The 25,088-nt window shown below is 35.8% G+C and overlaps 1 protein-coding gene across 1 annotated transcript; it reads left to right on the forward strand.

Annotated features, from left to right (window-relative positions):
* Positions 1 to 176: 176 nt before the first annotated feature.
* On the forward strand, positions 177 to 25,088 carry LOC140135805 (phosphatidylinositol glycan anchor biosynthesis class U protein-like). Its single transcript, XM_072157424.1, has 11 exons — positions 177 to 306; positions 4,795 to 4,859; positions 8,166 to 8,300; positions 9,444 to 9,547; positions 10,539 to 10,639; positions 15,550 to 15,653; positions 16,554 to 16,708; positions 17,642 to 17,785; positions 19,850 to 19,974; positions 21,983 to 22,125; positions 22,467 to 25,088. The coding sequence occupies exons 1-11, from the start codon at positions 177 to 179 to the stop codon at positions 22,578 to 22,580; spliced, it is 1,320 nt and encodes a 439-aa protein (XP_072013525.1). The 3' UTR covers positions 22,581 to 25,088.

Raw genomic sequence — 25,088 nt, forward strand, 5'->3', positions numbered from 1 at the left:
CTTTAAAATTTTGTTTGATATAAAAAAATGCAAAAATACACAGGTTCTTACCTTAAGTTACATATGATAATATTTAGTTTATAAAAATATATTTTTATGCCAATTGTAAGTGATCTTTTTAATGTTTAACAAGAGAAGTAATATTTTTTGTTTCTTCATTCTGTACCATTTCCAAGATGGCAGCGCCCACATTGATCACGGTAGTTTTGGGACTCGTTGTTAGATTTGCCCTTTTTAGATCATCTTTGAATGAATGGCTTGCTGAGAGGGTTGAAATATCAACCCCGCTTACTTCGTGGAAATCAGGTAACCAAAAGTTTTGGAAATAAATAGTTTTTTCTTGTCGTAACAGGCTGTTTTATGTCGTGTTGGTAAGCTTATGAATCAAAAGCAATGGCAATGCGCAGGCTAAGCTGCAGAATTTGGCAACCTGTCTTTTTTTCACTTGTATTCATTTGTTTGAGATGTCTAGCTTCGAATTTGCTCACTGATAGTTTCACGTAGTATATCTCAAGCAAACTCAAAGACACGCCAAAGGAAGTAAAATCTCATCATGAATCACAAGAAAAAAATATCGACGACCGACTGGAATGACCTCGACGAGACGACAGTGACAGCGACGAGCGGGGAAATGTTCAAAAATAAACTTCATTAATTAGCTCTTTTACGACCTTGACGCCATTAAATCGCATAGACCTTTGACCGCTGAAGTTGGTGAAGTACAGCATGTCTGGCAATGCCGACTCAACCAGAACCAGAACCAGAACTAAAAAATTAGGTATGCTAGCTAGGTGAATTCAAATTTGCCATCAAACTGCATCATTTTATATATCAAATTAAAGCCCTTGAGTAAAAAAGCCAAAACTGAAAATCTTTTTTTTCATAGCACTTTCTGTAGCAAAGTTACATCTTGTCAAAGATGGACTTTCATCAAAAAGATTCAGCTAGCAAAAAAATTCCCCAAAACAGCATTTCGGCGGTGTTTCTAGATCTTAGTCTCATGATGATAGCAGCTTTTTTTAATGGAACTGCTATCAAAATCCCTCTAAAATTCCATGTGCGATTGTCTTATCACCATAAAAAATCATATATGGTCGGATAGAGGCCGTCAGCCTTTCGCCATCTTGTGGGTACAAATGATCTGTGTGTTCATGCGTCGGACACTACGCGCAGGGCGCAGCGTGCCACGCAGCTGTTATCGCGCCTCAACACGGTGAGTTTGCTGCTCACGCATGGATATCGAATGACCATCACAACGACAACGTGTACCCACAAGATGGCGGCATATGACGTCACGCTGACGGCCTCTATTGGTCGCATGTCATAAGTTGGGTAGGCCTACAATTTCAATTAATATGGTCAAAAATGACAAAAAATGTATTTTTTGATATGTTGTATGTATTGCCAACCTCTAATAATGAACACCATTTTTAACCATAACACATGCTTAATTTATGAGATAATGCTTAATTACTAATTAATTAATACACGGGCGTCTATGTAAATCTCAATTTTCAAATGCATTTATCTCAAATCGGACCTCAATTACAAAAATGACTGTAAAATATTTATTTTATGCAAGAATGTCATCAGATTTGGAGGATATGTTCTCAATACATTAATGCTTCAAATGAACTATCTAGATATAAATAAAAGGAAGTAGCTCAATCTTGTTCGCGAATAGACTCGGAGATGATTTCACTTTCAGCTCTGATTTATTCGTACATTCATTGGGTACATATTGCCATTAAACCATCTGAGGTTCATTTTTGCACAACTATTCAATCACTATGGAAATAACAAAAAAAATGGTCGGTTGCTAGGCCGTTGAGGTCAATAACCTTACAGCTCAGGTCATGACCCAAATCGCGTACGTCAAATGCACGCGCGCGATTAGTGGCGAGTCACGCACCCTGACACGCGTACTCGCGTCTGGTTTATAGGTCGCATGCCCGCATGAGAGGGTTGTCTGATGGTCTGAGGAGGGGGGGGGGGTGGTGTCCACTCAGAATTGAACACTTGATCAAAATAAAGGCCTAGGCCTAATTGAAGCCATTTCGGGGACCATTTTTGTTTTGTCATTGCTTTAAAGTGTACAGCTGTCCGAAGCAGAAGCAAAAACGGACACTTCTTAATACCCAGGGGGGATGTGGCCCCCTGGGTAGGCCCTATTTGAAAAAAATTCAAAATAAAGACCGAATTGAAGCTATTTCGCGACCTATCGGATGTCCAAAACAAGCTTCTTATCAATACGCGGAGGGAGGGTGTCTGATGGAGGGTGCGCCGGGAGGGGGGGCACTCGAATATGAAAGTAACATACCTGTCCCTACCAGAGTATGACACTAGGGGTCTATCGAAGGCGATTATGGTCAAAAAGGGGGTTATTCAGTAGTGGGGGCCTCCAAGAAAATGTGTGAGAACACTAAAATTCAGTGCCATTAACCGTAAAACATAAAGTTCTTTATGGGCAACGTTTTGTGACAATTTGCCTTTTTGAAACTGAAATTGCTACAAAAATGTTAAATTTGTTCACAATGCGCTAAAATATTTTGGTGTAAATTTCTATTTAAAAAAAGGGGGTTATTGGGTGTAAGCTGGTGAAAAAAGAGGTCATTGGGTGACAGATTTGCAAAATAAATCTGAGGATTGAGTGAGTATAGACCACTTGACATCACTGTTTATCAACAAAGGCGAGGGACTCGTCTATCGATATGCTCGAACGAGCCACTACACTGATCAATGGCTTTCTTGTACTGTATGAAATGTGGCGGGCGATTTAAAATGCACGTGCCCTTAGCAGACTATGATGCGTACGCACACTGCAGGGCAAAGAACAATGTAAATTGTCATAATGCGCAAGCATCGTTTACTTCCGTTTACTAAACACTCCCGTTTACTAACCGCTCCCGTTTACTCCCGCTAGTTTAAAATAATTGTACGTATGTTAATTACATTGTGAAGGTCAATGACCTTTTTACGAGTAATTAGCGAGACGGTTATTCTATTATTGAGGAAATGAATATCAAGAAGAGAAATGTACATTAGCATGTTGCTAAAAATACTGAAATTCAACTAGGATTTCATCAAAAATGAAAAAAATGGAACATATAACCCTTTAAGGTGGTGCTACACCTGTTGATAAATTTGTGACTATTTTTGCATTTTTCTCAAAAAATAATAACACACTGGTAACAAAAGTATTATAAAATTATAAAATATTAAAAAATATTATAGGGGTAAGGAATCCAGTTACTACACTTGAATTCCAGTGACTCAAGGCAAGCGGCATGTTATTTATGATAAACCGCTAGAATGTACCTCATTTCTTAACATATATAATGAACCGCTTGTCTTGAATCACTGAAATTTCAGTGAAGTAATTGGAGTCCTTACCCCTATAATATACATAACTTTTGTTACCAGTGTGTAGTTACTTTTTGAGAAAAATGCAAAATTAATCAAAAAATTATCAGGGGTGTAGTACCACCTTAAGTAGTCAGTAATTGTAAGTTGTACAAATTCAACATTCAAAGCTGTCAATACATCATACCCTCACTAGATTTGAAAAAGTAACCATTAGTTTTGACATGCTGACATGTGAATTTTCACATAGGCCCTATTGCACACTCCCGCATCCGCCTGCTCCACATCCGCCTGCTCCTCCACCCCTGGCATTTTTCGTTTCAACTGATGTGATTTTTTTTATTGAATAATGTATAATTATATGCTTCAGTAGACTGAATAAAATTAGGCTTAAAATGAGGTATCAACCACTGCTGTAGGATATGGGGTTACGGAAAGCCAATCATATTTGTAACGCAATTTTCCGAAAAATGTAATCCCTCCACCCGTTTTGCATACCCAACTTATGACATGCGACCATATTTGGGTCAAGTGAAGTATAGAAAACATATTTATGTAGGTTTCCTTGACCGGCCAGTTCTTTTAAATTTCTATTGTAAATATAATGCATTGTGTTCTGGCGAATTTGGCTGACTAGCAAATGTGTTAACTAAGGTTTGCCTGGCATACCTAAAAAATGGCTTCTAAAAGCCACAAATAAAAATTATAAATTTATAGGTAGAATCATAAAATTTTGAAGTTTAAGATATCTCCTTCAAAATGCAATTACCGTAACCACTCGGGTATAAGCCCACCCCCCTAGATGGGCAATTTCACTTCAAAAATGGGGGTGGGCTTATAACCGGGGAGGTTATATTAATATTTTGCGACAAGTCCTCAAACGTTCTAAATTTGTAGTTACTACAACTGGTTCACCTCCTAATGATCATGGCTTGCCATAGCATGATTCAACATTTTCCCATTGAAACCTTACATGCTAAATTTTAAACCATTTTAGCTAAAATGCGCTTTACCAATGCCCCCACTTTCTTGCTGAACTTCAAGGATATCTAGGTAAAAAACAACCCAGATCTTTTACATTTGTACTTCTAGAACAGCCCTCGTTGATTCTCTCTCATCTGTACTACAAACATCTGATCTCTGATAGTGCATAATGCTTAGTGGCTTCCTGACTAATGTGACTAAGCTTTCGTGTCAGCAGCAAACATTTCAACATGTCCATTCAGACAATGCCCTAAGGAATCGTTGCCCACAATGATTTCAATCCATTCACTGCCACACAAAACTTGCATATTTTCAAAAAGTATAAGTGTGGGCTACTTTCTTGTAGAATCTGTTTAAAATAGCCCTCATAACCCCTCATGCCCCTTTGACGCTACGCCACTGTTCAGAAATTATAATGACCAGTACTTTTTACAACTTTTTTTTCAGTGACTGAAGGTGTCACCTTACTACAGAATGGAGTAACACCTTATTCAGGAGATGTGTTCCATGAGGTTTGTACAAATCTGAATTCAATATCATAACCATTCGTTGTTCAAATTTAAAAAGACTAAATCTTACAAATTGTTGTGTTATTGCAAGAAAGACCAATTAGATTTTAAGCTGTTTACCTGTCAACTTGCTGGTCCGCTCACTTCAGGTTCAGTCATTTCAGGTGATTGGAAAGCCATTTATTTGAATGCTAGGAGCAAATTACATTTCATCAAAATGATCCACCACTATTATACTACTTTACTAATATGTGACGTGTCATGTCAAAAGGAGACACTTTTGGGCAAGATAGTAAATGGAGAAATAGCCAAAAATCTGCCCGGGGTGATTTTTTCACAATTTGGGTTTGTTGCGAATTTGTGATGTTATTAATGTTAAAAATATTGTCTGATAGTTTCAGACCCGAATATAACTGACATCTTGTATTTTTTGAGACATTTTTGAAGGTAATTCCTACTCTCAACATTGTCAATAATGTTTTTAAAGGCCGATATCTCAATTTCCAATTTTATAATACAATAACTTACGAACTCAATCTTCGCTTAGGAATGGCCGATTACATTGGGGAAAACGGCATTGTGGAGCAAAATATCTCTATATTTAAGTTATGCAAAAACCTCAAAAATGATAACCTGCCCAAAAGTGTCTCCTTTTGACATGACACGTCACATACATGTAGGTCCTAATCTAGCATCACAAATTCACAAATCAGGTAAAGATTATTTTGATTACCTAAAAAATCCAGCATCTAGCAGTATGTATATGAAGCCAGTTGTTGAAATGGAAATCATTAAAATTATTGATAAATTTAATCAAAATAAAAGTGCTGGTCATGATAATATTGGAAATTTTATTATAAAAAGAGTTGCAAAGGAAATTGTTCAGCCGCTTGCCTCAATATTTAATCTCTCCATTTCAACCGGTGTTGTGCCACAAAAAGTAAAAATAGCAAAGGTAATACCAATCTATAAAAAAGAAGATTCTGAAGTATTTTCTAATTATCGCCCAATTTCGGTACTACCTAGTTTTTCAAAGATACTTGAAAGACTAGTGTTTAACAGATGTATTGCATATATAGATAGTAATAAAATACTAAATGATAAGCAGTTTGGTTTTCGAAACAACCATTCTACATACATGGCCATAACTCAACTAGTTGACAAAGTTAACTATGCTGTTGAAAGAAACGAAACCACAATTGGAATTTTTTTAGACCTTTCCAAAGCCTTTGACACTATCGACCATAACATATTAATTCATAAATTGGAACACTATGGTTTTCGTGGTATCGTACTTCAGTGGTTCACTAATTATTTAAGCAACAGAAAACAATATGTACATTACAACTCTTGTGAATCAGAACTTAAAGATATTATTTGTGGTGTACCTCAAGGTTCTATACTGGGTCCCTTATTATTCATTCTCTATGTAAACGATATTATCAACACATCAGATGTATTAGACTTTATATTATTCGCAGATGACACTACTATTCTGTACTCACATAAAGATATTGAAAGTAAATATCAATTAATTAATAATGAATTGAAAGAAATTAGTAATTGGTTCAAGTCGAACAAACTATCGGTAAATGCAAGTAAAACAAATTACATGGTTTTGGGTACACCACATATGACATCAAAAATAAACTCAACTGTGTGTGATGTATCTCCTGAGATCACTTTAGATGAGTCAGTTCTGGAACGGGTTACTAATACAAAATTCCTGGGTGTGATTATTGATGAATGTTTGACGTGGCAATACCATATAAACTGTATAGCAAAAACCATCTCGCTAAATATTGGAGTTATGAACAAACTTAAATTTTATGTACCTGATCGTATACTGTATTCTCTATATTGTACTCTTGTTTTACCTTATTTAAATTACGGAATATTGATTTGGGGTGATACGTGTAAAACATACTTGGATAAAATTATGAAATTACAGAAATGGGCTGTGAGGACAATAGCAAATAGTCATTATAGAAGCCACACTGCTCCCTTATTTGCCAAATACAATATTTTAACTCTTGCAGACACCTACAAACTTGAATTGGGGGTATTCATGTACAAGTACAGTAATAATGAACTACCGGGCGTATTTGATGGTTTGTTTACACTACGTTCCAATATTCATAATTACCAAGCGAGAAGCAGATAAATTCAACAAATGAAGAACAACAAAACATTTACTGACCATGCCATTCGTACTGCTGGTCCAATATTATGGAATTCATTGCCAAATTCAATAAAAGCGGCAAATTCATTGAAACATTTCCGTAAGATATATAAACGTGACTTGATCTCAAAATATGATTAATTCTTGAGCATTGTGTTTCTCGTTTGTTTGTTATGCTTTGTTTTGTTTTTTACTTCTTTTGATGGTAACATTTCTTTGTTAAGGGGGGTGACTTCCTCTGGCCTTACTGGCCTTCTGGTCATCCCCTCCGTAATTCGTTTGTTTGATATTGCCTTTGTTTTTTAAAATATATACTTGTGTGATTTCATGTGAATTATGGGAAAATAAAAATATCTTGTAAAAATATCTCATATATTCCTATAAGACCAAAAAACAAGTTTGTTTCCTGCAGCGCTTATTTTGCGCATTAGAAATTTTTTTTTTTTCACTTACAAAGAAAAAAACCAAAAAATGGAAAAAAATCACAAAAAATAATATAAAACACTACTGGGGTAAACATTTACACATTACACAACAAACGAGCATAGTGAAAAACATCACACATTTTTTAAATACATGTACCTTTTTTAATCTGCAGGTTGAAAGGGGATCATAAATATTCTTGAATATGAAGAAATATGTTTTTTTTGTGTGTGTGTTGGAAAGACCCACTGTAAATTCCCATTCCATTTTGCAGCAAAAAAGGTGTTTTTTTTCATTTCGCATTTGACTTTTTTGACCTGCTACGCCAATCAAACAATTTTTTTTTGCCTAAGGCCTAAAAAAAATTTGTTTGATTGGCGTAACCCGACCTACCCTAAAATTAGGCCCAACCTTAACTTTTTTTATTTTTTTTTGCAACAAAAAATAATAAAATTAAAATTAATTAATTAAAATAAATAAATTTAAAAAAAAAAAGAAGAAAAAAATCTGAAAGCCTTTATCAAACGAAATTTACAGCTTAAAAGTAAAAAAAAAAAAAAAAGAATCCCGACCTACATACCCTAAAAAAAAAATTTATGTTACGCCAATCAAACAACTTTTTTTTAGGCCTAATAGAGATACCGTTAAATATTCCTATAATAGAGATACCATAATATTTTCAATTATACTATTTTGTCTTTCAGTCTCCACTGGTACTCTACTTCTTTCATCATGTCCATAGTCTATCAACACGACTGGTCCCTTTTGTATTTCTCTTCTTGGACTTACTGACAGGTTACATTTTGCATAGTGCTGCTGCTGTGTATATGAGATATCAGGTATGATAAGTGATAACAACCAAGATCCATACTTGCAAAAGATACAGATAAGATGACCAAAATGTTCTGTTATTTATCATGATATAAATGATTACGCTTTCTTTCGAGAGCATATATCATAAGTTGATTTTAAAGAGGTATATGATGGAAAAAAGTGCTAGACACAAGATTTTTATCTGAATTTTCCATTCTGGTAATTGGGGCTATCATGGGACACTAAATCCAACACAAAACTCCATGATATACCAATTTTGGATTTTAAAAATGCAAGTCACTATTGACTTTCGTAGCATGATTTGGGACGTACTACATGGCCTCAGTGTTCAACATATTTGAAAACAGCTGTAGCAAGTGCATTAAGTGGACATCATGTACTGCATAAGCGATATGTACATGCCTAAGCATACAAACTGTAGTATACAGTCCACAACTTATAAGTTCCCCCTAATACTTTTTAAAATAAGTCAAAAAATATTTTACGAAATGTAAAAATGTAAAAAGATATGTATAGCTCTATTTGTTGTACACATGTGGACCACTTTATAGCGTCACACGTCATTGCGTTCAGTCACAATGGTTAATTGTGTAGGAAAAGAGGCCATTTTAAAAGTTGCACCTGAGTCCATAGCAGTCAGGTTTTCTTTAACAAACACATGAATAGACCTGGCTTACTGTATTGTTTGAGAGCTGACTCCTATTGACTCAGATGTAACTTTTAACACCGTTTATAACAGTCTCTCTTTTTATATAATGAACCATTGTGACTGAACGTAATGACGTGTGACGCAATAATTTACTCCATATGTGTAAAACGAATACGGCTACCCATACCTTTTTACACATTTGCATTTTGTCAAATATTTTTCGATTTATTTAAAAAAGTATTTAGAGGGAACTTATAAGTTGGGGACCCTATATTTCAAAATACAGTTAAAGTCACGGTAAAGAGATTTTATGTACAGGACTCAAAATTAATGAAGGCCATGGCTTCCTTTAGACTTGGACTTACCGTCCCTCAATTACAAAGCATTCTTCAGTACATATTGGCCTTTTTATCCTTTGCTCATTAGCCATGAAATGAGTGCCCTTTATGAAAATGTAAATTGTACATTCACTTGAATCTATCTTCATTTTTCATTTCAGATGAACAAGCAGACATCAGAAAAGAGTCATTTTGCTAAAGATGTTTCCCAGCTATTAATTAACAAATCTGATGTTTGGGATGTACCAAAGCTAGTCCTATCAGTGTAAGTTGTCTTTATTCATTATGCACTAAGCTTGTGATTAGGCCTAAAAAAATTGTTTGATTGGCGTAACATAAAAAAAAAAAATTAGGGTAGGTCGGTCAGGATTTTTTTTTCTACTTTTTAAGCTGTAAATTTCGTTGGTCAAAGGCTTTGGAACTTTTCTCTTCCTTTTTAAAATTTTTTTTTTTTTTTTTACATTTTATTTATTCTTTTGCACACAAAAAAGTCAGGGTCAGGCCTAATTTTATGGTCGAGTTACACCAATCAAACAATTCTTTTTAGGCCATATGCATACTGTCAAAAACCTTGAGAGATACTGTTGATTGATTCCTTTCTGTAATTAATACATTTATGACAACAATAAAACTATTTGATCAGCTGGGATGCAGAAATTGGTAAAACGGTGACATGCAGTAAAGACCAGATGTGTGAAACTGCTGAATCCAATTAGCCTTTTCGAAGAATGGCGTGCCGTACACAATAGGAGCCTAGAGGGCAGTATTTAATATGGGTAAAACCTGCCAAATTCAAAAGCCTTTACTCGTTTCATGCAGTACCAAACTGCTGAATCCAATTAGCCTTTTCGAAGAATGGCGTGCCGTACACAATAGGAGCCTAGAGGGCAGTATTTAATATGGGTAAAACCTGCCAAATTCAAAAGCCTTTACTCGTTTCATGCAGTACCATACTATTGTGTCTGCCATACCTCTAAAACAAATAAAAAGGCTTTTTTTCTGTCACATATTTCAGTGGTCATACCTTCCTTCTGTGATTGTCTCCTATCCCAGAAAGAAGGGGCATAGACTGTTTTTATTTCTGTCTGATTCTGACATTAACCTGCAACCAAAGGCCGCTGGTTTGAGTACCGCTTTAAAGCCAAATTTTCTTTACTCCCACTCTCCATTTAATATTATTACCTAGTCAGTTTCTCTGCATATTTTGAAAAGATCTCTTCAAAAACAAGGATTTGTTTGTTTGATTTTCTTTGTAGGTTTCTGCTGAATCCATACAGCATTGTGACATGTGTAGCACAGTCAACTCAAGTAATAACCAACCTGGCTATAGCAGCAGCTTTTTACTTTACACTCAAAGGTAAACAGTTTCAATCTTTTACTGATTCTTTTTTTAAATGTTATTGTTGGGCATGAAAAACTTCCTATGTGTCATTGGCTCCTCATTACGTCTTTCTACCTGGAGACTTTTGAAAAAAATCCTGTCATGAGCTGTCAGCCTAGTATTGCCATGGGCTACGCAGCATGTGCACCATCAGCTGTCACTATGACCAGTATGAACAGGTGGGCGTGTGAAGCTTGCTCATGGACCATGGGCGGAACTACTTTGTTTTGTTTAGGCTTGTTCAGTCACTATCTATGTTCAGGCGGGAGCTCACCTCTAGCGTGTCGTAAACACGCCCGGAGGTATTGCGAGGTCACCATAACTTGTCCACACAGTCCCTCCATAGACTGTAGAATGTCGGTAAATCTTTCCCAGTTTATACATTAGTATCGTGTACACTAAAAGTTGGTAAAAGACTCGAATCCCGCCTCGAATACTCAAGATGTTCTCCTCGCATGCTACGCTATTATTGTGTTCAATTTTCTGGGTCTTTTCCCAGTATACCCGGGTGTTCACTGGCATGCTGGAATCAACTCAATAATTTTGGCAAAGGGCATATTCTAATATTATTGTTTTAATAATATGACTCGCCCGATGACTCGTTCCCGGGATCGGTATGCATGACAGTTCAAACTCAAATTTAAACAAATCTCTTGAAAGTTATTTTTAAACTCAAAGTTTTGCATACCCCAACCATGCCCCAACCCATCAACCATGTTAAATTTGCGTTCATACTATACACGTGGCATACCTACTCTGAAGTCAGTCATTCAACCCCGGGCATTGATGTTTACCATGTTTACAGAAATACATCCGTCTCGAGTCCATGACCTTTGTAAATTAAAAGCTGATTTTACACTCCCACTTTGACACTGAGCGACAAGCGATCGGTTTTGGGACTACAGATGTATGCTTGTGAATTTATGAGGCTCTATTTCATTGGTCGAAAACAATAAACTACCAGTTCTATGAACCTGAGAGGCGCTTGGTCGGGTCGCGCCGGGCCAAGGATGATGAAGGCACGTGGTTGAATGAATTGGATAAACAACACGGCCAAACTTCAGCAATTTACATAAAATACTTGTTTAATGGGCTACAATACAACAAAGAGAACAGATGCAGAAGCAACACATTAATTTATTTTTGGCTGATTTATAATTTATTTTATTTATTTTTCTGGCTGATATTTCAAATTTATATTGAAATGCAGGAAAAAATGACGAGAAAAAAAATATTTTAGGATTCGTCCCCTTTGTTATTAGTTTTCATATTGTCTTAGTTTTTACAATAATTTTAACATGTAGGTCTACCATTGTCTACCGTCCATCTGAAATGTGATTATTATTCAGTGTGCTTCAAATTTCAAAATCATTTAGATCTCATACTACATGTATATACCGTACTCAAAAGTCCTGGTCCTGAGTTTAAATATGCATATTGTAAAACACTTACATTTCGCGGGTACTTTATTTCGCAAATTGAGAAAATGCAGGATATTTTGAGGGATTTAAATCACGAATGCAGAAGATTTACTGTTAGTTTCAATGTAAATTTTATATTTCACATGGGATTTAATTTCACAAATTTCAGGTCCTCGCAAAATTAAATACCTCGTGAAATTTAAGTGTTTTACAGTACATATAAAAAAATATCAACTCATTGGTAACATTTCCTTTAAAATTCACCTGGAGTGTACTTCAGGCTACGAAAAAAACCCGTTCTACAGCCCCGAACAACCCAGATTTAGCCTTTTGGATTTTTTTAGATGAATTAGAATTCAAAAACAGTCATATTTTGGCGTAAGTGTTAATTTTTACCGAAAGTTTTTTTTTTTTTAAATCAATATTTTTGGGATCATATAGCCACTTCCAGAAGGGAAAAAAATCTAGATTGACCGAACCAGTCTGTCTGTCTGTCCATCCATAGAACCTGGGCGGGCGTAGGCCCTATATGGAACAGAGTTTTTAGACACAATTTTTTTGTAATTAGTATTAATTAATCAAATATAAATTGTTCTCATGCAGTTCTGATATTACCGTAGTGTCCTTTTGAAATGTTCATCTGTGCATGTTAATGTGTTCATCAAGTATGGTTTGTGTTATTTGTGTATGAATCCTCGATTAGACCTCGAACTCTCACGGAAACTCTCAATATCAAGTACAATATTAAAGATCCATCCACTAAAATCCTGCAGGAAATTTCCTCTAACGTTCACACTTCACAGCTAGACGAGTATTTTGATCATTTCTAATCAAGAATTCATTGCTCCTCAATTTCTTGTGTAAATGAGTTAAAACCCACAAACACCTGCATAGTCTATATTGGTTCCAACTAAATGGTATTTGCATTGACATACATCTCTGATACATGTCTAGGCCTATAGCTTGATATGGTATTCTGGACCTGTGAGCAATGAAAAAAAGAAAAGAAAACAAGAATGGTGTTAAAAAAATAAGCTTGTTACTATATTATAGTAGGCCTAAAAATTAAAAATATCTGTCCATTGCAAAATATCAGCTTCATGTGAATTTGTGTTATTTATTTTCCCTGAGTTAGAGTCATCTAGTCAAAACATTTATCCAAATACCAAAGTACAGTGAGGGGTCGAGCGTGCATGGACATTTTGACAGTGTGTGTAGTATCATCACTGACGTATTTTTATGCTTGCTCTCGAATTCGTCTTAAAAAACTAGTCCAATGATTTTAGAAGCATTGGCAAACTCCATTCCATTTCAGAAAAAAAGTCGGATCATTGCATGCATGCATGTTACAGCATGTAGCCTAATATTTACAATCAAAAAGCATTTATGATGCGATGACAATGGCACTGTGCCAATATACACATGTTTTACTACTAGTAATACAATTGAAGATTCAGGTGTCATGAAAGTTGAAGCATCTTTCGAAGTTCTAGCGAATAAATAATATCATCCAGTCGGTCTTAACTCTTTAATACAATCAAATTTTAGTGTACATAAAGAATCATACTCACAGAAAAGTATATAATTTGCAGGCAAAAATTGAAGTTTCAATCACAGTACGTCTGAATTCTGCCGCGAAGAATAATGTTGCAACTTCGATGATTGATCATGTTGTTGGTGAACTGTTTACATTCATTGGCGCATTAATATGATTATTACTATTATTGTGATGCATCGTAAAGGGGAGTATTTGTGTTTGTGGGTTGTTGATCATTTCAAAGAAGAAAATGCCACATCAATTGAAATGCATTGCATGTATTTCAGATTGATATTTATTATTATAATATTTGTTTGTTTTGAATTATTTACTGAGAACTATCTGCAGTGGGTAACTTTTTCACTTCATGGTCAGCACAACAATTAGTGCATCGTCTAGACATCGAGTTTTACTATCCAGTCAAATGCCTCGGGGCGCGGCTGCATATGGTGTTATTGATAAAGAATACCAGCTGCAAGAGTAAAGTTAGGGAAAATAATGACCGTCGATTCTCAACTAATCGACGGTCGGAGCTGAAAAAAAGTCTCCAGGTAGCTAAACCGTAATGTGAACATTTTTAAAGCAAAACCTCCTGTGTAACCTTGTGACAGTTTTTGTTTTAAACAAGTTCAAGGGCCACAAGTACCGTATTTTGTCAAATAAACGCCCCTGGGGGTGTTACATTTTCCCCAGGGGGGCGTTTATTCAAGGTCAATTTTAGAACGATAATTCCTGTTAAAATCATTAGGTAAACTTAAAGCTCACACTAAAATGATGAACTATGAACTAGAAACATTGACTTCTGGTTCACTTCCGGGTTTCCAATCCAGATTTTCGCCAATTATTGACGCTATTATCGACCATGTGGGCAACTTAGTAAGCTTACTACACAAGATAGCATCGGCGTTTTTGAAACATCTTGGTTGAAAAATGTGGTGGGGCGTTTATTTGAGGGGGGCGAAATACGGTATGTAGCCGGTATTTCAACGACGATATCTAAAAATGTCAGTAGATGCCTTGCCAACAGTGAGGTAAGCAGAGCTCATTTAATGCACTTCCTCCATCTACTTTGGGGTCATGTTTTATTCTGCACAAATAAAATGACATGTGCATTGCTATATGGCATCTTGACATTAGCTTGTAATTTCAGTGGTGGGACCAGATTGAGAGCCTAATCCCACCACTTTTTCCCAGCAAAATGGTGATTTTGGCATCGGAAGACGTCTCATATTTTTAGTCTCACTGAAACATTGTTTCAAAAAGAGACTATGCAGTCACTATTTTTTTCCTATCAGGATCCTGCCAGCTATGTCATCACAGCAAGTGTTAATACTATTCCCAAGCCATCTGCAATATGTTTTGTTTAGATGTTATGAATGAAAAACTGCTAGCCTCATCTCCCATGGTGGTTAGGACACATACTGTTCTATGGGCCACTGTGAAATTTGTTTTGCTTTAAGGGGGTACTACACCCATGTGGTAAATTTGTGACTATTTTTGCATTTTTCTCAAAAAATAATTACACACTGGTAACAAAAGTTATGTATATTATTCGGGCAAGGAATCCAATTACTACACTAAAACTTCAGTGACTCAAGACAAGCGGTTCAGTATATATGATAGGAAACAAGGTACATCCTAGCGGTACCTTATTTCTGATCATAAATAACAAACCGCTTGTCTTGGGTCACTGAAATTCCAGTGTAGTAATTGGATTCCTTGCCCCTATAATATACATAACTTTTGTTACCACTGTGTTATTAGTTTTTGAGAAAAATGCAAAATAGACACAAATTTAACGAGGGGTGTAGTACCCCCTTAAACATCTTGGAAATCAAATTATTTTGGTACAGACCTTAATGCGAGGTACAAAACACAATATGATATCACCCACCTTTAACCAATCTGTCATGTTTTTTGCCACCTAGATCGACGTTCAGGAGCGGCTCTAAGCATTGCCATAGCAACATACCAGTCTCTTTATCCAGCCATGATGATAGTGCCTTGTTCAATGCATCTTGCCATACTACAGGTACATAGAATATCAAACCATTATGTTGAATATAACTGATCAAAGATGATTTCAAACTGTAAGTAAAGTGTGCCTATATTTGATGTGTACACATTGAACACTGTGATGCTGACCTACAACCTTGGCGAAAAATGTTGCCACATCTGAGCGTTAATTGGCCAACATCCTGCCCCGCTCCCCTATTGCAATGTTGATTTGGACAAAATCGTCATTATTTCTACATTACAGTCTCCCAACATTGAAAAAGGGGGGTGGGGTGGGGAAGGGGCGAGTGTAAGCTGAATGTACATTTGCAACTATTATACAAAATAATACGGAACCATCACATATTTGGATCCGATTGCATGCTTTTAACACCAGAATGTGCAGGTGTGGCAACGAATTTCCGCCAAGGTTGTAGTTGATGCAAGCTGATTCTGATGATTCACCAGTGGCAATAAAATTACAGCGCTTTGAAATCCAAATGCACACATCTAGATAAATCCAGCAATAACATAATTTAAATATTGTAGTTGGGCAGGAAAACTCTCCCATTTGGATGTGTTATATAATATTTCATGTATATTTTATGTACTTGTTTAAATTGCTATTATACTCTCTGTGTATTATCCAAATTGTTATTTGTTACTGCATACAACCATTAATTAGTCCTGGCAATAGAGGTTAATCCACGTTACTCATGTGTGACTTCTAACAAAAGGCGCTGATTCCCGTAGTATTCCTCATTCAAACCAATTCAATGCACAACCTCGGAGTTGCTTGCATGACTTTGGCAGGCTATTTTGAAACAGTAATGGTTGCACATGTAGGTACTTCTTTTGAAAATCCTAAACAAGGTATAGCAGTCACTGATAGGATATGCAGCTCATTAATCTACTCTTTGGAATAATTCTCTTACAGGCAAGGAAGACAAAAAGTTCCCCAAGTTCACCCTCAGTCCAGTCCGGTCATATACAAACAGCATTATGGTTCCTATTCTGGCTAGCCTGTCTACTGGGATTGTCTTATCTCATGCTGGGTTCATGGCAATTTCTTGAATCAACATATGGATGCATGTAAGCTGACAATTTCACATTCTCTTGAATAAAATATAATGATATAACGTGAAACATAATGTAACTTTAAACATGTTCCGTAAGTGATAGCTTTTTAGCTGTGCGATAGAAAAAAGATACTAGAACTGAACTAGCTGAGTCAGTTTCTAAGTGTAAATTTGATAAAAAAATACTTTAGTAGAAGCTTACTTTTAAAAATAATGATATATTTTGGAGGTACTTGTGCCTATTCTTGCCTGAGTAAAATGTGAGATGCCTATGATTTGAGCCGGTGTGTTTGATGTATTGGGAAAAGTAGCTATTTTGTATTAAGATCTTATTCTCTTATTTCCATGGTGCATGCAAGTAGACATTCGGAAATGAATAAGTTTCCAATTCCCCACCCATGCCAAATTTTAAATTTTGCCAAATTGTTTATAAATATATTTTGAATAACATGCCACTTTTCTTTGGAGTCTTTGAAATATCTGTAGTCTATATACCAACCTCAGCAGTAAAATTTATCTTGTCCTTCTGATGATTTTAACATAATTTCAAGTTAAACAGGGTAGTACATAGGTTCAATAATGAAATATGTAGCATTCCCTCATCATATATCTTGATTTGCTTGGAGAGGAACATGTTTTAACAAAAGTTTGATCATTCTTGAAAAGACTTATAAAAACAATCCCACATGATTCCTAATTGCTTTCAGATATAATCAAAGAATGTTTCAAGCAATATTACACCTTGGATTGGTGCAATATGACGCTTTTATCTAAAAATGAAATAGGAAAAGTGACCTCGTCCTTTTTTTATAGGTGTCCAATAATTGGAAACTAGTGAGACATTTCCATTAGCCTTAACATCTGAATGTCATTTACTCAATATCTCGGTCTTTTATGGTTTGTTATATTCATCTTCATGGTGTCATATTTCTTTTTTTTTTTCCAGCTTTTCTGTTCCAAATCTTCAACCCAACATGGGTTTGTTCTGGTATTTCTTCACAGAGATGTTTGAACACTTCAGGCTTTTCTTTGTATGGGTGTTTCAAATCAATGTATTTATTTACACAGTCCCTCTCGCAATAAAATTATGGTAAGTTTATTTCTGGCTTTACATAGACTATGCCATAGTCGATTTTTGATAAATAAAAATGTTATTAATCATGATGAACGCATTCAGTTGAACTCGAAATTATCCTGATATTAATTACATCAAAATACTAGTATAAAATGGTTATGAAAAAGTTTATATAATTATATTTGTGACAGTAAAAGTAAAGTATACGGATAGGCTTATATTATTGAATGCAACATATCATAATGGCATAATTATAATGGCACTTCAATACTGAACAATTCTAATTTTAGAAGCTGCCAGTTTATTATCCGAGTTAAAAATCGACTATGGACTTTCACTTTTAAGCAGAACTTTACCCGGGACTTCGTTCTCTAAAACACACTGTCAATCATACTTGTTTATCAATCAAATCTAACCACAAGACTAAACATGGTGGTACAATCGCGCTAGATGCGTCGTTCATCCACCAACTTCGCTCAGCACAAAAGCGCCAAGCATTCCCTAGATAGTACCATGTATAGTTAATGGTACCAGTACGTGTCGGGAGGATTTAAACAATAACGAGATCTGGGCGACCAATCACAAGCCAGATCCATTTAAAGATGCATTACATCATGGCCAATTTTAGTAGGCCAGATTTCCGACAATCTCATCCATAGAAGCTCATAGACAGCCGTGTTAAGCATGTAAACCGCAATCCAAAGTCAGTAGTCCACTTGGGAAGCTAACAAACAGAGGGCGTACGGTGACTGAAAAGCTGAGTTTTAAGCTTAAATGTAATAGCCAGAGTATGCACAATTGGCAAGTGGACTACGGAGAAGTCTAGGCTTTACATGACCACAAACAAGAGTACTGATATGAAGTGAAAGCAATATTTTTCTTTCATGTATATGAATAGACGGCAATTCCTGTACATTAACATGGAAATTACAGCCAGGTTCCAGGCCTTGCTGTTTGAGGCGACGATCACTCTCGCTCACCACTGCCCGCTCAAACTCAATTTCTAGTGAGCGATATTCCACTCGCCCTAGACACTGAATATCGCTCGCAGCGAATCACCCAAAATTGAACTACATTCAAGTTTCAGAACTTTCGATGTATTTGATTTATCTTAGTAACTTCACCTTATTCTCTGGAAACGAAAGAGAGATGTCAACAGTACATAAGTGTTTCACATTAATATGAAAATAAGGTATTAGAGACTGATACGACCACTACATACTAGAGAGTGATTCAGCTCTGAGAGTGATTTGACCACTCGCCTATTATCATGCTAGCGAGTGATTGACCACTCGTCTTTAAAATCTAGACGGCAAGGCCGGAGGTTCATTATTGATTATGATATCCACTAAAACCAGTATTACTGCCGAAAAATATTGTTATTACACCTTATACATATTCATGAGCAAATTGTGTCACTTTATTGATCAATTGCAAATGACAAAGCTTCACCATGTCATGTACTTGATTTGGGTAGAAATGTGCTGCTGAGAACCTGAAAGTGGTCTCATTGTTATACCAATTTTCGAAGCAATTTGGACCCATCACTGTACCAAAAGTCCAAAATTTCTGCTAAATATAACACAAATTGCCAGCCGGAGATTTTACAACTTTTACCAAAATACTTGTCAAATTTCAAAAAATGTTGGTTACAGTGAGGCACATTTAGACTGTTTTCTGACAGAATGGTGCATACATGACACCAAAATTGACCTAGAAAAAGGGCTAATTGGTATACTTAATGACCAAATATGCAACCTGTGCCAACTATTTTTCCCTCAGTACTGGCTATGTGCCTATCACCTCTCGCCCTGTTGGTTCAGGGTGCCCATAGCCAGTACCTTGTTTGCACTATTTCTCCTCTAACCATACTATAATCAAGCTATGGTGTAGATTGGTGTTTTAATCATATATGGAATTTATAATGAACAGCTGGTGGGTACAGCATACCCCATACAGTAATAGAAATTGTTAAGAAACAATATAGAACTGCTTACTAATGAAATAACATCAACATCCTAAAAAATGTGTTTTTTTTCCACAAAATATGTATAATATTTTTTGCATACTATATTGCAGGGACCATCCAATGTTTGTGATGTTTATCCAGTGTATCATCATATCTACATTCAAGTCCTACCCAGCATTTGGTGACACCATTATTTACCTTGCACTCTTGCCACTGTGGTCAAGTTCCTTCCACTGTAAGTATGTGGTAAATAGTGTAGATTGGTATGCAAAATCCTGGGCACTACTCTCAAATTAGGGTTAGGATTACGATGATAGTTTAGGGTTAAGATTGCTGTAAGAATTCAGAGTTAAGATTAGAGTAAGAGTTTAGGTAGGGTTAAGGTTAGGATTAGAGAAAAATTCCACAGGGAAATTCCTTGATGATAACTCCAGTATGACGTCACTTCTACCACCGTGACATCACAGGTCAATAATACAGAGCCAATTCAAGATCACTCAGCCAGATGATGCATCCAGAAACAGTAAGTCCAGTTGAACAGAATTGTAATTTAGTCCAATTATATTTATCTATCTCGATGATTGAAAATATTCATAAATACATTAGTGTAAGAGGCTAGGATTAGGGTAAGTCTTTAGGGTTAGGATTAGTGTAAGAGTATAGGGTCAGGATGATCAGGATCAGTATACGAATTAGTAAATAATTAAGAAGAGTGGTGTCACATACATGTATTCTGCAACACTTGTATCGGTACTTTAGTCTTGTTCACTAATTTCACACATTTTGATTTCTTTATAATTATGAGATTTGCTTGTGCAGTCATACACAATTGCACTCCTAAAATGATCAATGAGGAACATGATTTATGGCATAATATTAATTGGATGAACATGAGAAAATCAGTTACTACAGGTATAAGTTTTTCAGTTTCATCAAATTTGATCATGCATACAATACAGTTGCAATCAGCTGGTATCATTAATTTCTCGGTCGCAACACATAGTGGCGTCGTGAAGGACAAAATACGTTTCGATCAAAACATTTTTGAAGGATATGCTACTAGCAACGGAGTCGATACTCCTCCACTGTTATCTCTCAGTGACCGGATTCCATTTGCAATTAAAGTTTAAGCTTCAAACTATTAAACTGTAACTTTAAAAGTTAACAAGGAATAACTATTATAGGATAATAGCTAGCTCTAAACCTATACGCCACTATGTGAAATGGAAAATTTTGAAAATCACTCTACGCCACTATGTGTTGCAACCGACGATTTGAAGCACACCTCATTGCACACCTAAACATCTCCAGGAGTGCAGTTGAAATCAAACATTGCCTACAGCCCACCCAAATGTTTTGATGAGGAGTGCAATTTTTACCATTATTATGTTCTCAGAATCTTCCTTCCTATACTTTGTACAGAGTTGAAGAGTCCAATATAATCAACACTTGGACTCAAAACTTGGACTGTGTTGGATAGGCTCACTTTTCCCCCCAAAATAATTTTGACCAAAAACAAAATCACATTTTTGACCAAAAGTCATGTTTTTGACCAAGAAAAGATTCTGAAAACATGATAATGATAAAATTGGATGGTTTTTTTCACCCAATACAAAATTTATTGGTCTCGCTATGAGTTATATTGGATTCAACTTTGTCTCGTCCAATATTTTAAAACTCAGCTCGACCAATAAATTTGTGTATTGGGTTAAAACCATCCAATTTTATATCAGATTACAGCCTGAATATCAAGCTGTGTGTCATCTATACTGGCATGTTGGTTAAAGTTTGGTAGTGATGTCGAAATGCATCTCTGTACATGCATGTGAGAGAACATTCCAATTATGTCATCTTACATTGTAACAAGCAAACAGTGATGTCACTACCAAACTAAAGCAGCATGCAGGGTACACAATACATGGTAATGATCCAAACATTCAAAATGAGTCTGAGCTAATCAGACTCATAAGTTAATTCACATCTTGATGATACTGGAAAATCTTCATTTACTCATGAAGATTGTGGTGATGTTAATTCACTTTTGATACACTGCCCTGGAAAAGCTTGATATACTATGAAGATCATGGTGCTGTTAATTCATATTTCATGTATTGTAACATTATCCAATTAAGCCTAGTTACCAGAATATCATCTAAATTAAGTTAAGACCTAAGCCTTTCACATTCATCAATCCCTTTAAAACTAGAAAGTTATACCCCAGTATATCTTTTTGTTTTCTTTAGATTTACGGCAGAGCCTAGTTGTGGGTGTTATGTTTGTTGTGTCATCTGTATTAGCACCCATCTTATATCACCTATGGATCTATGCAGGCAGTGCTAATGCCAACTTCTTCTTTGCCTTTACACTGGTCTACAATACAGCACAGGTTAGTTGAGTTCTGGATGAATTGTGTGTAATCATGATAATTGTGACCATCAGTGTTTACTGAGAGGCCAGAAGTTGTGATTTCGTCCAAGTGAAAATTAGATTTAGCACAAAAGAATTTGCAATTCTGTATTACAAAATAAAATTCAATTTTAGGAATTTTTGGGACAAAATTGTGACACGATCAAGGGGAATGAGTCGGATGTCGCTAACATCCGTAAAGGTCAGGAACCCCGACCGTACAATGACCCAAGACATTTTTTAAGGACTAAATAATGCACCTTTATTTCATCAGTGTATGCAGCTGGTTAACATTTTGTTTTATCCATTTTTGCCCCACAGATTTTCTTAGCCACTGATTTGCTCTATGCTTTCTTGAGGAGAAATTACTCGCTGAAGAATGGTATGAAACAGCTAGATGAAGATGGCAAAGAAAGACATGTTACTCTACAATGATGACAGATCTGGTTTATAAGTTTTCAAATGTAAGACAGATTTCTTCCAAGTTTGTTGGCTGATATTAGCAAGATAAAACTTGTCAAAGAAAACTGGCCTTGTAGAGATTCTAGAGAAAGATACGAATGCATTCCTAAAACCTATTGAATCTTCCATAACAGGATATATCTTGTGATGGAAGGCAGGTTTGAAGGAGTTTGACTACCATGTTTTCTTGTGTATAAGGGTCAGCTTATGTGGTTTAGCTACCGGTGTAGCAAATCTGATTATTTGAGTTATGAGGACATCCTCATTTGTAGTTTCCTGGATGAGGCTGAAATGCACCAATGTGAATATCACAGAAAATGCATTTCAAAAATTTCTCCCATGTGAGATCAGTGATAAGAAAATAAGGTTTATAGGTCTGATAGCAGGCAAACCCATCTCCAAGGCCTTGGTGTTTGCATATTATGTTGGGACCCAGATACTATGGGCTATTGAAATCCACACACACCCCTATGGAAGACATGATTGGTATATCCCACACAGGGGGTGTAGATTACTAATGGAATCACCCATTCTGGTACAGTAACCCTATTTGAAATTCATGTTCCCTGTGTGGAAGTTTAAGGTCATGTCTGCCATAGGGGGTGTATGGATTTTAAATGGAATAGCCAAACAAAGCAGAAGCTCTGATTTCCCAGAATTCAGTCATATCATTATTTCATCTTGGTGGCATTGCACATTTCATAAATGATGGTACAAAATCCAAAAATGCCATTAAAACCATAATAATATAATTTCTGTCCCATTTTAATTTGGTTATTCTTTCACAAAAATGATAAACTAATATTAGTGATAACTGTCAGGAAGATTTTCTATCCAATTTAAGCCATGAAGATAAATGGGATATTTATAATGGTAAATACGAAAACAGTGCAAATTGCTTTACTTTCCTACAGATACAAAGAATTGCTAATTCCAATTAGGTTGTAAGTTGCAACATGTGTACACATTACAAATATGCCAAAAAATCAGGTTTGAAAAAACTTCACAAAATTGATTTAAAAAAAGATTGTATTGCCAATTTTATAGGCCTATAGCTTAAAGGTTTGTATTTGTACCATAAGGTGTGCATTTTACAAGTCTTTCACCCTATATCTTAAGCAACTCATTGTAAAGTTACAAGCACTCTGATTATCAAGATTACATACATTTAAATATTTCTATGGTGCTGCTACATTTAGAACGAAGCGCTCAAAGACAAAAGACAAAGCAAAAGAACAACAAACCAATTCTTGAAAGCACCCACTGATAGCGATTCCCTGATACCAATCTAGGTGAGGCGCATGGCAGTGCAGTGAAACATAATCATACAGGAACTCAACAGACAAGTCACCTTCTTCAAATTTCTGCATCACAGAAAGTCCAGAACTCTTCATAAAGCTGTTCAGTAGGATCCCTGATGTTAGCAAATCAGATCCACACAAAAATACAAGGCATAGGGTGGCAAATCAAGATGAATTTTGTCAGGAAGGGCAACACTGAGGTGCACTCCTTTCAGATCAATTATTCCTAGCAATAATCTCTTTTTAGACAATAATAACTGCACGCTATCTGTTTTGAAGTCATTGGGTGAAATCGGAAGGGTTTGTTTTGGGCCAAGGAATTATACCGAAGCCCAACACAAACCCTGATGATTTCACGTGATGACCGTAAAACAGCTGGTGCAAAGTTATTATTGTCCTTCATTACCGCCTTACAAAATTGTTTTACGAAAATAGCATAATTTATTTGTTTTTTAAGATTATTGAAAATGTATCTTCTGTTCACTGTTTCGCACTTGTTTGCATCACACGGCTATTTATTTGTGTGATTGGAACAATCAAGCACTAATCGAGCGTTAATTGTGAGATATTAATGACATACATTTGTATCTGTGTGTTTACGATAATAAAAAATGATTGGATCACACTCATCTCATCTCGTATATTCTTGAGGTTATGAATAATACATACAATCGTAAATTTTCTGTAGGAACTATTACAGCAATAAGAGCACCAAAGTCTTTTCACAGCCTGGACTTGAGTCTTCATTATAAGTGTGTATTACTTGGAAAAAGATGCTGTATTATAGACAAATCCAACGAGCCATGTCATGGTCAGAATTCATTCGGCAAATTATACCGGGGTCCATCCACACCAAACTGCTATTTTAACTGCCCAATTCATTGTCTGTATTCCATAGTGGCGTATAGTGGGGCGCCGCGAATAAACAACTTTTCGAGAAAATTGGGATTTGAAGAAATGCCAATTTAAAATCGAGTTATGTAAATCAGACATTCATTATATTTTGTAAATGATGTGAAATTTCTGTAGTAAACTAAATAGATTTTATTGTTATATATTTTTCAAAAGAAATAAATACATACGATTGCTGGCAAACTGAAAATAAAAAGCACAAAACTATACGTCACTATGGAAAACAAACAAAACGCAATACCCTAACCTAACGTTAACCTTACACCAC

Source organism: Amphiura filiformis, chromosome 16, assembly GCF_039555335.1.
Source record: "Amphiura filiformis chromosome 16, Afil_fr2py, whole genome shotgun sequence".
In the NCBI taxonomy this organism is placed as follows: Eukaryota; Metazoa; Echinodermata; class Ophiuroidea; order Amphilepidida; family Amphiuridae; genus Amphiura; species Amphiura filiformis.